Raw genomic sequence first — 15,925 nt, 5'->3', positions numbered from 1 at the left:
ATCCTGTTATCTACCTTTTGGAATGTGCCCTTTTGATCTATTTCTGTGATTCCTCCCCTTAAGCTATCCCTCAGACAATCTGACCCTATAAAACTGGAATACAGAGAAGATATCTTCAGTTCAATCATACCTGTCAGTTAAACTCATTCCTTGCCTCATGGTGCTATTTTTATGGAAGGACCCTGCATGGATGTAGTTTTCATCTTGTCATCTTGGTATGTGGTAGATGGAATTGGCTGAGTCTCGAGAAGGGGAATAAAAGAGCATTAATGACATTTAGTTTTCCACAGAATCCCCATGTTTGGCACTTTATTGGGGTGGGTTGTTGAGAGGAACTTAGAATCTGTTCATTTTGTTCTGACCATACTTTGGAGTAAATAGTGGTTAGAGAAAAGGGTGGACTAGTGTGACAGAATAGCAAAAGTAGATATACGGTGATGAATGAATATGCGGCATAGGAATAAGCATGGGGGAAAAGGAAATAAAATCAAAGGATTTCATCCTTCTTGTTTACCAAGAAACTGTGTTACTGTTCTTTGGCTTTTAAAATGAAACCAAACAAATTGTATACCTTTAAGGCTAACCTGACCAAGAGCGCAATGCCCCTTGTGCCATTACTAATCTGCACATGGTTTGTAGCAGAGCCTATGTGAGTGACGAGTGTTCTGGCTCATGTTGTTTCTGTTTTTGATATGTTTTTGTGGAGCAGAGCAATAGTCTTGGCTGCCTAAACCTGCAGGGTTTTGTTTGTTTGTTTGTTTGGGGTTTTTTTTGTTGTTTTTTTGGCCAGTCCTGGGCTTAAGCTCAGCCGGAGCACTGTCCTTGGACTTTCTCAAGGCTAGAGCTCTACCACTTGAGCCTCAGCACCACTTCTGGCTTTTTCTAAGTATGTGGTACTGAGGAATCGAACCCCAGTCTTCGTGAATGCTAGGCAAGCACTCTACCACTAGGCCAAACTCCCGGCCCCCTAAACCTGCTGCTTTATGCTGAGACACAGGAACACAAAAAGCTCAGCAGGTGCCACTGGCTCATTCCTGTAATCCTAGCTACTCAAAGAGACTCAGATCTGAGGATCAAGGTTCTAGTCTTGCCCAGACAGCAAAGTCTGGGAGACTCTTATCTCCAATAAACTACAAAAACAAAATGTGTGTGTGTTGAGGGTGGGGTTCAGAAAGGCTAAAATTACTCTTATTGATTGGATTAAGGGATTTCTCCCCTTGGAAGTGACACAGACCCTTCCAGGCTGTCTGCCCAGCACAAGCTTTTGGGAAAGAAGGATTAAGCAAGCCATGTGAGTTGAGCCATGTGAGACTGTGGCAAAGATTGTTCTCTGACTCCAGATTTCCTCTTGGAGCTACTAATATTCTAGTGTCCATACACTGATCTAGGTGTGAATCAGGGTACCATTTGTCATACTTTTTGCCTCTGGGATACAGAATATACCCCAGAGTCACTGCTAGAAGAGATGTCCTCGCCATCGTAGGCAGACTCCTTGTCTCCGTATTAATAACAGCTTCTCCTGTGGATTAGCCAATGCAGGCTTTAGTGCTTTATTCTCTCCCAAAATAATGGAGTGTATATTCCTTAGTTATATGGAGCACCAAGAAAATTAATTCAGATGTCAGCCTTTTTTTTTACCCTTAGAGTGGCTAATGCTTGGCAGAGTTTATAATCACACGGGCTTCAGATCTTTTAAAAGCTGATTTTCCTCAGCTTAATCCCATGGGAGTTAGGTACAATTTATGATAATTATTGATTCAGCTCTCACTGGTGTTGAACTTCCTGAGAAACTTTAGGAATTAAAATACACACACACACACACACACACACACACACACACACACACACACACACACATCACAGATGGAGCCAGATATTAACTAGACTATTTTCATGGTTACCTTTTCTTGAAGGTCAGGAGTGGAAAGAAAGCAATATATGATTTCTAAAACACACTCATTCCCTATGGGTCATCAAAGGCCGAGCAAAGGAGAGCAAAAGTAAGCAGCAAATGCCAAGTAGGTACTGGCTTGTGGTCCCTGCACGCTGGCTCCCACGGTTAGCAAGTCTTGTTGTTCAAAATAGGTCTCGACCTTTTATGCCCAAGAATTCTCAGAAGCTCAGATGTTTGGAAACAAAGTTCAAGGACTCTCAAGTTCAAGTTTCTGGCAAACTTGAGGAGAGATTGGAGCTTCTAAATTCCTTAGCTAATGAGGTTGGCGGGGTGGGTGGGGGGAAGCCTCCTTTGGAGAGACTAAAACCATTGGAATCAGGAGCTGGCCCTGCTGCTGGCCTGGGCAATTCTCTCGCTCCCCCAAGTCTGTCCCTCTTGAAGACTGATGAGGGATTAGCGGACCCCGGTGACTTCCCACTCTCCGTCCAGGCCAGAGGTGTTGACGAAATTGGGTATGTTCACTCAGAGGCTGCCAAAATGAGCAACTCCGCTCCTGGGGGGACATTTTGTTTTCAGTTGTTAAAAATACCCCCAGAGACACAAGTTTTAGGACATGTAGGTGACCTGGAAACTAACCCAGAGGTGCTTCTGTTTCTTTCCCTGATCTCAGAACTCCAGTGTTGCCATGTTGGTATCAGCCGTCCTCTCAGACAACTGTTCCTACATGTCTGAACAGATGTGGACCTCCCAAAATGATGTTGGGGTGAAGTAGACTCAAGAGAGGTTTGCCTTGTTCTACAAGGGAAGGGATTTGGCAAGCAAGTCCTGAGAGCACAGGTCTGCTTGAGACTGGCAATTGTCAGAATGTCTCCCTTCCTCAGGAAATGGAGTCGAGTTCCCCTGAATCTTGTCATTCTATTAGTAGCATTCTATTAGTGCTTAGAAAGTGGAAAGTGGGGGCCGGGAGTTTGGCCTAATGGTTAAAGTGCTTGCCTAGCATGCACGAAGACCCGGTTTCAATTCCTCAGTACCACATATATAGAAAAAGCCGAAAGTGGTGCTGAGGCTCAAGTGGTAGAGCTCTAGCCTTGAGAAAGTCCAAGGACAGTGCTCAGGCCCTGAGCTCAAGACCAGGACTAGCAAAAAAAAAAAAAAAAGTGGAAAGTGCTGGATGTGTATTTGGTTTCTGATCTATCCAACAGGCCATCAGAGGGGCCTTGGGAAAATGATGCCAAGGAAATACAATTCCTTTTGTGAAGGGATTCCAATACATTGTTGAACTTGCCTTCAAGACAGGAAGAATCGTTATCTTGATTCTGACCCAGCAACATTTGAGGGATTATTCTATGGTCACTTTTTATAATAACCTAACTGTACTTACTGTGATGATTCCCTTTTAATCTTTTATTTTTTCACAAAAAGAAATGGCAGCCACCTGCAGTGGTTCATTCCTGTAATCCTGGCTTCTTGGGAGATGGCAATTAGGAGGATAGAGGTTCAAGGCCAGCCTAGGCCAAAGGCCTCAAGATCTCATCTCAACCAAAACATTGCAATATCTCAACTTTGTGGGAATGGGGAGCAGGGGGGTCGCCATCATGATCCACCCAGACATAAATGTGAGAGTCTGTTTTTGAAAAGACAAGCACTCGACCACTTGAGACTTGGTACCACTTCTGGGCTTTTGTTGGTTAATTAGAGGTAATTGTCTCACAGTTATTTCTTCCTGGGCTAGCTTTGAACCACAAACCTCCAGTCTCAGCCTCCTGTATGTAGCCAGGATTAGCAGCAGGAGTCACTGGTACTTTGCTTCCTCTCATGAATCTTGTATTGTAATTTGAAGTTCTTTGGCAGCCTTGGTTATAGAAGAATCACACAGTCTTGAAATACAAGGAGAAACTAAATTCCCACCTCTAAAAGATGATGAATTCGGAATTCTTAGTAATTCATACCCAGAGGCCCCACGGGGGGTCCACGTGGTTTGAGACTTGGTTCTTGCTGTGTTTTGCCTTGGGCAGTGTTCCTGGGACAGCTGTGGCCCTGCAGAGAGCCCCCCTTGTGTGACAAGCCTTGTTGCTGTGGAAGACAGGGAAACCAAGCTGTCAACAAGCCTACTTCCCACCAAACCCATGGGTCTGCTTGCCAGCCAGGATTCTCACAGCGCGGGTGGGAATTGTGACTTGGCTTTTCCTGGCTCTCAAATTCTACTGTGTAGTCGCAATGAACTGTCTCGGTACAGGAAGAAATCTCATGAATTCCTCCTTGTTGTGGTTGTTTTTGGTTTTGTTACTCATTTTCTCAGTACTGGAGATTGAACGCTGGTCCTGGAGCATGCTGGGTAATACCCTCAGCTTTTCTTTTTCTTTTTTCCATGTTGCTTGTGGAGCTTGAACTCAGGGCCTGGGTGCTGTCCCTGAGCTTTTGCACTCAAGGCCCCTTTGGGCCACAGCACCACCTCTGGTTTTCTGGTGGTTAATTGGAGTTAAGTTTCATAGACTTTCCTAGGTAGATTGACTTTGAACCAGGATTCTCAGGTCTCAGTCTCCTGAGTAGCCAGGATTACAGGTGTGAGCCATTGGGTCACAGCTTTTTTTTTTTTAATTTAAGTTTGTATTTTAGATAGGATTTTTCTGCTAACTTTGCCTGTGTTACCTTGAACCAGTATCCTTGTCTCTGCCTCTCTAGCATCTTGAACTACAAGTATGAACTTCCATGCCTGGCCCTTAATTCAATTTTGCATTTCTAGAAGTGGTAATGATATGACCACTGCCTCTTGCCTGGTCTGCCCTCTGGCAGAATAGGGGCCATGCAGAAACTTCTGTTCAGGCAGTCGGCAGTTCTGCATACTGTAACTAGAAGAAAGACACAGTGGCGGGGTGGCATTGGACTCTAATCACACTGAAACAGACTATAAATCCCAATGTGGGGAAGAGGAGGCACTTGGCCCTGTGATTATCTGGTCCTTTAAAAGAAACAATGGTATTGCTGGGCGTGAATGTCTCATTTCTGTTATCCTTGGGAGGCTGAGATCTGAGGATGGTGGTTCAAAGCCAACCCAGGCAGAAAGTCTGTAACACTTTTATTCCCAATTGACAGCCAAAAAGCTAGAAATGAAGCTCGGTACAGTGGCTCATGCCTGTAATCCTAGCTTCTCAAGAGGCTGACATCTGAGGATCGTGGTTCAAAGCCAGCCCGGGCGCTAAAGGGTGCTAACGTCCATGAGACTCTTATCTCCAATTAACCGCCAGAAAACCAGAAGTGGCACTGTGGCTCAAGGGATAGGGCAGTGGCCTTGAACTGAAGAGCCCAGGGACCATGCCCAGGCCCACAGTTCAAGTACCACAGCTGACAAAGAAAGAAAGGAAGAAAGGAAGAAAGGGAAGGAAGGAAAGAAGGAAGGAAGGAAGGAAGGAAGGAAGGAAGGAAGGAAGGAAGAAGGAAAGCAAGCAAGCAAGCCAGAAATACAGCTTCACCAGCTTGTCTTCTGGTGACTTCTATAGTTTTATAACAGCAAATATGTTTGTGTAAAGGGTTTTTTATTTTACTTTTAAAATTTGCATTTCTTTGGTGCCAGTACTGGGCTTGAATTCAGGCCCTTGTGCTCTTGCATTGGCATTATCACTCAAGGCTGGTATTCTACCACCTGAGCCACACCTCCACTATTGGTATTTTGTTGGCTGAGGTAAGAGTTGAGGAGCCTTCCCCCAACATAGGCTTTGAACCTCAATCCTCAGATCTCAGCCTCCCGAGGAACTGGGATTACCAGCATGAGTCACTGGGGCCTGGTTCTCATAGAGATCTGATGTGGACTTAATTTTAAAAAACTCTTTAATACCTCTGTTTCTTCACCTCTTCAGCCTTTCTAGCTCTTTTGTGGATTAAAGGCACAACCTTTCTTTGCTAGCTACAAAACAGGTTCAGTTTGCTTCAACTTCCAAAATAGGAGACTGAAAAGATGGAAGCCTCGGGAAGCCTCGCAGAAGCTGGCATGGGATTCCTTCTAGAAGGGAAAGGTGAGAGGCCACAGGCAGCCCATTCCACGTCCACAGGATGTTTCCAACTTCATTAAAAAGAGTTCATTTATACAAAAACTAGTCATGTACAAAAATGTGGATAATAAACTTCACTCAATTTACATTTTTGAAAAAGGGCATGGGTAACTTCACATGCTTTTTGCTTCCATGTCATGTAAACATTGTTCTGGGTTCACATTACTCAGGGACGTTTTAATCCATTCAGATCCATTTTTATGACTGTGTACTTGCTTTCTGATGGAGAAGGAATTCTGCCATCAAACTGAATTATTTTGTGTGTGTGTGTGTGTAAAAACAGGCTTGAAATCTGGCCTCTGTTCAGCTTTTTTTTTTTCACTCATGACTGGTACTCTACCACTTGAGCCATACCTCCATGTCTAGCTTTCTCCTGGTTAACTGGATGTGTGAGTCTCGTAGATGTGTCTGCCTGCGCTGTCTTCAAACCATGGATCTCAAATTTCAGCCTCTGGAATAGCTAGTATTATAGGCATGAACCACTGGCACTAGCCCAAAGTGATTTCTCTAGCTACAGCCATGACCGTGCCAAAGGAGATTCTCTGAAGAAGACGTAACTGCTGCTCCCTCGTAAGATGGAGTTGTGAATGGCATGCATGCATGTTGCCCATATGTCTGTGCACGTGTGGCTGTGAGCTCAGTGAATTCATATAACTGCTCGGGAGGTCTGCACATGGCTGAGGTGTGCACAATCTCTAGTCAGGAAGTGGCAGTGCCAAAATGCTATGTCCAGTGGGAATTTACAATTCCTGGCTGGAATATGCCAGGCTTATTGCCATTTATACCGGTTCCATGTGCGCAAAGTAAATAAACAAAAACCTGAAAATAGGTTGACCAGTTTTGTTTTGACAAAATGTTCTCTTTAGTACATTTTGAGGCTCAGGTGTGTGTGCAGGGGGATCAAAAAAAGAATGAAGAAAAGACCATTCTGTGTTCTCTCTCTCTCTCCCCCCCCCCTCTCTCTCTCTCTCTCTCTCTCTCTCTCTCTCTCTCTCTCTCTCTCTCTCTCTCTCTCTCTCCCCTCCCCTTTCACACACAGGCTTTAGAAGAAACCAATCAAATTGTAGGATGTAGCTTTGTCCCTCCCAGCTGCTCTGCACAGGTGGGTGCTGAAAATACAACATCACCAGGTGTTGACTGCACAGTCCTGCCCCCCACCCCCACTCCACAACCCTCATTTGATAGAAGAGAGCCCAGGAAGGGCCAGGGAGAATTGTCTTGAAAGCAAAACAGAGTTTAGATTACAACGGACTTTTCACAGAGCCATTCACAGCTCAACTCTAAATTAGCCATCAACAGAAGAGGATATCTTCATATCAGATTTCAAATAGTTTGAAAATGGAGAAACTTAAACAGGCAATTTTTCTTTAAAAAAAAGTCTGTATCAATTATGGCCCAATTCTGTCTCCTGAAAAGTAGGCTGTACTCCTTCCCCCCCCCCAGTACAGAATCTGAATCATTGCTGATATGGTTATTCCTTTATTCTGATAATAAATACATGCATTCACCTTATAAGGAATTCCAAGCTCCACCCATTCGCCCCCACTCAGTCAGCTCTCAGGGACTCCCAGACTGCAGTGCTCAGGACATCTCAGCATTTATGACAGAAGCACAGCTTGGGCTATTTGGCAGTGTCACACCTGGGCCCAAAGGCACCACGCAAGTGTTGCATCAGAATAAGACAAAACTGCTTCACAGACTCATGGCTGAACCCTGCTTGGGCAACAAATAATCATCTTTTGACTTTAAGGGAAGAAATCTAACAATTCCAATTAGCAATTTATTTATTTACTTATTTGTCTTGGGGCTTGAACTCTGGGCCTGGACGCTGTCCCTGAGCTCTGCCGCTCAAGGCTACTGCACTACCCTTGAGCCACAGCCCTACTTCCCATTTTCTAGTGATTGGTTGGAGATAAGAGCCATGGCTTGGTAGTGCCTAGGCTGGCTTTGACCATGATCCTCCCATCTCAGCTTCCAGAGAAACTAGGATTATAGGCGTGAGCCCCACGCCGTCCCAATTAGCAATTTAGAAAAGATTTGACTCCTTCAGTCTGAAACCTGATTTGGTCTTTCAGCTGACATTCTCCTGATTTGGGAGAGCACCAATGACATGTTTTCTCCTAGCAGCAAAGAATAAACTTCTACGTCTTTTAAATAACTTGGAATCAGCCCCTTATTCTAAATGCTGCACCTCTACAACTGAGCCTGTGAAACCCAAAACCAAAGAGCTCAAGAATGAAATGCAGGAGGACGCCATCCTTCATAGAAACAGTTAACTCGATGTGTACTCCAGACCCAACTCAACCAAAGCAAGTGCTTATGAAAATCACGGGCCTTTACCATCTCTACCTCTTATGAGCATATAATCAAGTTTATTCTTTACTTATCAATGTTATTAAATAGGCCTTGACATTTATTTTCTTGGCAGATGTTAATAAACACACACATTTCCAAGACTGCAAAGGAAAAACCCCAGCCCATTCTGGCTGTGTAAAGCCAATTAAGGCACTCTCTCTTGTGCCTGGAGATGCCAGGCTGCAGAAACGGTTGCCATGGAAACCAATTTGCCTGGGCATTTCTGGGCAGAGCCAGAAACCACTGAGTAACATGCCTACTGCAAGAATCTGGTGTAAACATCGCTCCCTCACTCCATTTAGCCTCCAAACTATGAGAAATATAGATCAGAAATTATAAAGGAAAATGCGACATGCCATACACCATTTATTGTTCTATTTCTTGTTGTTTTCTTTTTATTGAATCATACAAATTTAAATGAGGGATTCCTCAATAAATCTTTTAGCTAATTCACCTTTGGCAGAAACAACAGATTTTCAAAACATCTAGTAGCTTTAAAAAAAAAAACAAAACAGCTCTATAGCATATGCTTTTCAAAAACAATACACTTAAAACAGATGTGCCTTCAAAGTTCACTGGTAATGATTTGATTTACAGCATAGCTTATTTAAGAGAACAATTACTGTAAAAGGATAGACATGTGTTTCTTTTAAAAATACAATTTTTGGTCATGTGAATGATTCATGTTCAGATTTCAAAAATAGAAAATGTCCTAAAGTGCATCATTTTATTTACAATATAACTCCTTGAAATTATAGTGATCTGCAATGTAAACAGTAGAGAAAAACTATATCTTCACATACATTTAAATTTTTAGGATTATGTACCATCTTTAAGTGTGTGGACTAAAACCAGAGTACTTCCAACATGAATTTCAGGCTCATATATGATTAATTCAAAGCAAATTTAAAAGGCATTCTTTTCTCAAAACCCTGACTGAGTTTTCAGCTGACACAGGAGAGACATCTCAAACAATCATCAGTATCAGTCTGGCCAAATGTCCTTTATTTATTTATTTATTTATTTATTTATTTATTTATTTATTTATTTATTTATTTATTTAATTGTTGTTGGTCATGGGGCTTGAACTCTGGGCCTGGTCACTATCCCTGAGCTCTTCAGCTCAAGGCCAGCATTTCACCACTTGAGCCACAGCACCACCTTTGGTTTTCTGGTGGTTAACTGGAGATAAGAGTCTCACAGACTTTTGTGCCCCGGCTGGCTTTGAACCATGATCCTCAGATCTCAGCCTCCTGAGTAGCTAGGGTTACAGGCGTGAGCTACCACCATCCGGCTTGGCTCAATGCTCTTAAGACCCATTTTTAACAATACAACTGCAGCGTACTGTTCCTTCCTTCCTTCTTTCCTTTCCCTGCTTCCTTCCTTCTCTTATACTAGTACTAGGGCTTGAACTCAGGGTCTAGGCACTGTTCCTTAGCTTTTTCTGCTCAAGGCTGGCATTTTGCTACTTGAACCACATCCCTACTTCTGGCTTTTATTATTATTATTATTACTATTTTGCTGGCTAATTGGAAGAGACTTTCCTGCTTGAGCTGGCCTTGCACTGATCATCAGATCTTACCCTCCTGAGTAGCTTAGGGTTACCGACAGGAGTCACTGATGCCTGCCTAAGAAATTTCTTCCACCTCCTTGTCCTCTTCCTCATCCTCCTTCTTCTTCTTCTTCTTTTTTTTTTTTTTTTTTTTTTTGGTGTCAGTACTGTGGCTTGAACTCAGGGCCTTTGGCTCTTGGCTTCCGCTCCCTCAAGTCTGGCATTCTACCAGGGGAGCCACACCTCTATTTCTGTTTTCTTTTTTCTTTTTTGTATTAAAACACAACTGTACTCTTTTGGAAGGCAACTGTCTGGCTGTCTGGGCCATCTGCTACACTGTATTCCATCTTCCAGAGATAGAGCTTGCTGAGACACCTTCTGCATAAGCAGGGCGGGGAGAGGGGGGCGGGAGGGTCGGGAGACCTGTGCTCTGATGCTGGACTCTGAGCCCACAGAGCTGCAGAAGGTGAAACAGCAGCAAATTGCAAGGTGACTTCAAGCCATGGAAGAGACAAAATATCTGGTGTCTTAAAGTCCCTGGACCCTCTAAAATGTCTAATATAGACAGTGTCGTGACACAGTCTTTGAAAAATTATAATCCAAACTGGCCACACAGCGAGGTTTTTTGTTTTGTTTTGTTTTTTCTATTCTTGCAACACATGAACTTGAAAATAGTGTCATTTAGATTCTGCCTGGAGCTCAGCTCTGAGGGCTACATTTACCCGTCTATTTGGGGACATTAGTGCAGATTTACTTTTTTTTTTTCATTTTCATTTTTTTTTTAGAAAAATTAAACTCTGGTAAGTATTCAAGAAGCTGAAAACAGTCTCCTTGTCTCCAACCATCCTCTAGGTCGCAGCTAAGAGTTGAGCAGGATCCTGTAGGTTCAGTGGCTGGCCTTGCTTGCTCAGGGTTTGAGGTTAGCATGGGAGTGAGGAAGTGCAGGAAACAGTCTCAGGCTCTTGGCCTGTCCCCTGGTTTTAAAATTAGCATCCGTCATGGACCACAAGCCCTCCCTCGTCCACAGTCATTGAGTTCTGGTCAGGAATTGAAATGATGTGCTGGCCGAGGGAGGCCTGGAGAAACCCTGGAAGAGATGAGTACACAGCCAGCTGTGGGCAGATGTGGACTCCAGCTACCTGAGAGCCCTAGCGGAAGTCAGTTCACATGAGTGGGAGAGGGGCAGCTCTGGGGAAACGTCACTAGATTGGCCAAGGCAGCAAATAGGGCTCCGATCTATGGGTGCGGAAGTGGGTCCCGGAGCGCACGGCCCCCACAGAGAGTTCGCTCCAGAGAGTCAAGTCCTGAGCTTGTGTGGACCACAGTTAAGACAGCGCACAGCCCCGCGTGTCTCAGCCAGCCAGGGAAGAACAGCATCTGCTCTCCATAAATGGATGTGTCTGGTGTGAGGGGCCCACGACAACGTGTGCACGCACATGGCAACGGGCATGCTTAGGTGACAGAATCTGGGTGTGTCCCTTACAGAATTTCTTCCGTCAGCCACACTTGTCATCTTCCACCTATGTGGTTTTGCTAAAGCAGGCAATCGAAATGGATCTGATGGTGGCGTCCTGGAGGCAGAGGGGCTGCATGCAAGTCCAGTTCCCGGCTGTTACCCACTGCTGCTCTTTACCAGAGCACGACACCAGTGTCCTGCTGCCCAGCCCTGGACTGGCTTGGGGCTGGCGCTTACATGACCTTGGAGTCTGTGTCTCTCTTGCTGATAAGCACCTCCAAAAGCCTTAGCTTCGCCTTGATGTGCTTGTATTCAGTATAATCTTCAGCCATCGGAGTGCGGTCTTCCTTCTGGACATTTCTAAAGGAAGCAAGGAAAAAGGGAGACTTGAGATTTAGTTTCTCATTCGCTCTCCAGGCAAATTGTTATCCAGCATTCCTGCAGTGTGTCCTATGTAGGGTCCATGAGACAGGGGGCAGGCACTGGGCTTTGACAAGCTAGGAAGGCAGATTTCCTTCCGAGGTACCAGGTCTCTGCTGTTTCTTGTTAATCTGGTGTCTTCGATTATGCTGTGAAAGGACTAAGAAATGATAAAAATTCTCTCTCCTTGATGCTAAGTAGAAGTTTCCACAAATGGAAATCCTTTATTCATAATGAACACATTCTCATTTTTCTCTTTCACTTAGTAATGTAATCAAATTTCTAATCAATTGGTGCACTTGCCATTTATGCTATTTCTACACTGGATAGTTAATACTCCTACTTAGAAAGTTACTCTTGGAATTCCATAGTTGGACTTAACATACTAGTAATGATTTGTGGTTTACTGAGTAGGTTTTTTTTTTCTCCCTGGTACTAGGGCTTGAACTCAGGGCCTTATACTTGTTTCATTCTAGTTTTCTTGCTGTATAATTAATTTAATTTCTGCCTGGACTATGAACTGAAATCCTCAGGTCTTAACTTTTATTTATTTACTTTTTTTGTGTGCCAGTCTTGGGGCTTGAACTCAAGTCCTGGGCACTGTCACTGAGCTTTTGTTTCTCAAGATTAGCACTCTGCCACTTGAGCCACAGCTCCACGAGTGGCGTGTTGGCACTTTGTTGCCGGAGCTGACTTCAAACAATGATCCTCAGATTTCAGCCTCTTGTGTAGTAAGGATTACAGGCATAAGCCAGCGGCACCCAACTCAGTCTTTTCGTTTCAACCCTGAAGCTATCATCTTTGGGCTTTTTTTTGTTTCTTTGTTTTGTTAGTAGTGCCAGGAACTCATCCCCATGCCAGGCAAATGCTCCCCAGCCCAGTATTTGTTTTGAAAATGAACATGAAAAAATCAGAGAAAATTTGGAGCCTTTGTTCTTCCTCCCCCCTCCAGTTTCTTTAGGGGCAAAACAACAATCCTTGGTGCTATCATCTTGAAATGCCATGTCCAGTTGCTCATTTAGATGAACATTGGAAATGATAGGCTAACTTTAGGCACAGTAGGTGGCTCTACGCCAGTGTTGGATAACATCCAAGGAACATGGTTCTTGCAGGTACACAGAAACCTCGTCAGCTCATTGTCAACCTCTAAGAGTCCCCAAGCCCAACCCTCCAAAATCAAGTTGCAGGGAGGAGGCAGAAAAGCCCCTACCCGGGAGGGATTCCAGCATGCCATCAGAAATGTAGCATGCTAGGAGCGTGAGGAGAGGTGGGGGGAGAAAGAGTGGAGGGGGGGCACACATACCTCCCATTTTGTCTGAAAAAATTGTCTTCAAAATCACGAAGTTTCTTTCGAATCTTTTTCTTTTCTTCTCTCATTTCCTGAAGGTGTTCCAGGAGCTCAGGGCTAAGAAGGCAAAAACATTTCAAGAGTGTTAACCCGAAATCTGAACCATTACAAACTGCCAAGAGCATATATGTACATATCTGCCTGGTTAAGTTCCCTGTGCTTGACCAGGCAATGGGTTGAAATACAAAGACTAAGATAATGTATGTGAAAGTTATTTGTATTGCTCCTCATTTTAAAATGACATACATCGAAGCAGCGTGGAGATTGGAGAGCCCTGTGTCCTGGTTGCATTTGGGGGGTATTTTGTCGTCCATTGGGGAAATGAACCCATCAGGATCATCTTCAAATGGATCCAGAAAACAAGGTGCACTGAAGTCTGTCTTCAGAGTGACAGTGAAGTCTGGCTTCGTATTGCTGTCCTCTTCTGAGCCTTCATCTTCTTCCTGGAGATACACAGCAACCTCAATAAAAAAAACTGGTCAGGGCTGGGAGTGTGGCCTAGTGGTAGAGTGCTTGCTTAGCATGCAGAAAGCCCTGGGTTTCATTCCTCAGTACTACATACACAATATATGTATATGTATGTATATGTGTGTGTGTGTGTGTGTGTGTATACACACATACATAGGTACAATGTAATTTTTCAATGTATAATTTAAAATAATTGTAAAACATGTTCGTAGTGATTATTGATTGCTATGTAAGGTACAACTTTATCCTTCTTACAGGTCAAAGAGTGGGAGTCTGAGGATGGAATAGTCTCCCAGGGAAGCATCTCTGCGTTTTCTGTTTGTTTGCTTGTTTGTTTGGTACCAGGGTTTGAAGTCAAGGCCTAGGCATTTTTTTGGCTCAAGCATGGTACTCTACACTTGAGCCATGCTCTACTTCTGGATTTTTGGTGGTTAACTGGAGATAAGAGTCTTATGGATGTTGCTGCTGGGCTGGCTTTGAATAGCTATCTTCAGCTTTCAGCCTCCTGAGTAGCTAGGAGGACAGGCATGAGCCACTTGCGCCCAGCAGCTGTCTAAGAGGCTTGAGCAGGGATTTCCATAGCGGATGGAAGAACTGACTAGGTTTCCTGTGAGTTGGGACATTTTCAGAAGCTTCAGAATTTGGGCTGGCTCTGTTTCATACATAAGCCGGTTCCATCCATAAGCAAACCCAGGATGGGTTTTTAAAGAAAGCACTTAGGTACAATCTCCTATGTGCACACATGCCCAATTCTCAATTGTGTCAAGAAATTAGCACAGTTCAGACATATTCTAATAAGCTTGGCCAAATGAAATAAAATGAACCAAAAGATGGTACTGTTTACACAAGGAATGTAATCACTAGCTATCTAAAGTTTTGACCAAGATGTGGGCCTGTAGGAAATAAGCCACAGGCAAAAAAAAGAAAAAAATTATTTAAAGCTAACAGATAAGAATGGGAAGAATGCTCTCTCTTAAAAAACAAACAACAACAACAACAAAAACTCTGCCAGAAACACTAGGTTAACTTCCATTCATGTAACGCAGCAGTTATTAAATGCCATACTTTGGATGTATTCAAGAACAGGTTTTTATCTTGTAATAGCCCTTCTTATGTGTTGCTATGAAGGCCATGCTAATTTTTATATACACAATTGGCCTAATTTTTTCAATTACAGTGGTTTCATTCTGGTTCAAAACTACCAGCTAGACAGAATTTGTGGTCTTTCATCAACATCAGGGCTTATTGTAAGAAAATAGCTCTTATTTTTAAGACATAATGTAACTCTGGCCCAGAGGTTCCAGTACCATGTTTAAAGCATTTTCCTAACACAAGTTCTATTTGATAATATAAATAGTGAACATAGTCATTGCCTGTAATAAGTTAAAGTTAGGCACATGAAATATTTAAGAACTCTACAAGGTTAAGAAAAAGAATATGGCAAATAAAACTGTGGTTTATGGTACCTTATTTCAAACCAGAAACAAAGCTGTAGATTTGTGTTCCCTATAAGGCAGATCATTCTTAAATAATGATTTCTAACTATAGTAAATAAATAATCACCTCAATGTCGAGTGCCCTGGAAATATGAAGATGAAACTTTTCTAACTCACTTCTGCTAGGAGCTTAATTTTCTCTTTGACTGTAAACAACTACTAAATAAAAAAAAATCCTGCCCTCCTCACCAAAAAAAATTGCCTTTGGTTCTTTAGATTCCTACATCAGGCACTACAATCTGTTCAGGTGTCTAGAAACAAAAGCAGAAAGAGGCTGATCCTAGCACAGGCCAATTAGAGGCATACAGGGGCCCACTGATACTGTCCCTTCTAGAGAAGACAGCTAGGCCTGACAAGTGTCAGCCAACAAAGGCCACAAATATTCTTAGAACAAAACGCTGCTGTCCCTTTTCCGCAGATGAAGATCAGATCACAAAGGTATTCCAACTTTAAAAAATAAATGGACTTTCAAGGGTAGGGCGATAACCTTGAGCTGGAGAGCTCAGACACAGCTCCCAGGCCAACTTCAAGCCCCATGACCCACAAAATAAATACATAAAATAAATGGGCCAGGGAGAGGAGGAGCGGAAAAATTTACATTTGCAAGCTCATCAAAATCCACCCCAACGCTTGCCTATAAAATGGTCATTTTCATTATACATGGTCTTTATTGCTTCTGTTCATTTTGATTTTTCTCTACATTCAGTGGATAAATGTTAAAAAAAATAGCTGGTACTATAAACTAAGCATTTTGGTATGCAGCAACAACAAAAAAATCCATGTTCCCATGGGGAAAACAAAGCAAAACAACAAACCAAAGAATTCCCCAAAGCAAGGTAAAAACAAACCCAGTGAAACAGCGAATGAAAAGCAAAGGAAGTGAAAAGTGC

At 43.2% G+C, this 15,925-nt stretch overlaps 1 protein-coding gene across 2 annotated transcripts in view; it reads right to left on the bottom strand.

Moving 5' to 3' along the window:
• Positions 1 to 9,809: 9,809 nt before the first annotated feature.
• Fam13a (family with sequence similarity 13 member A) overlaps positions 9,810 to 15,925 on the bottom strand; it is a 75,710-nt gene continuing 69,594 nt past the window's right edge. For both annotated transcript variants that reach the window (XM_090356808.1, XM_090356807.1), the window contains 3 exons: positions 13,318 to 13,514; positions 13,027 to 13,128; positions 9,810 to 11,663 (listed from right to left, as the gene is read on the bottom strand). In XM_090356808.1, the coding sequence (XP_090212934.1) occupies positions 11,537 to 11,663; positions 13,027 to 13,128; positions 13,318 to 13,514 (426 nt within the window). In that variant the 3' untranslated portion in view covers positions 9,810 to 11,536. The remainder of the gene's footprint in view (positions 11,664 to 13,026; positions 13,129 to 13,317; positions 13,515 to 15,925) is intronic.

The sequence above is a fragment of the Megascapheus bottae genome, chromosome 23 (assembly GCF_031878675.1).
Source record: "Megascapheus bottae isolate mThoBot1 chromosome 23, mThoBot2.hap1, whole genome shotgun sequence".
NCBI classification, from domain to species: Eukaryota; Metazoa; Chordata; class Mammalia; order Rodentia; family Geomyidae; genus Megascapheus; species Megascapheus bottae.
Note: the sequence above shows the minus strand (reverse complement) of the source record. Positions and strands in the feature narration are given on the sequence as shown.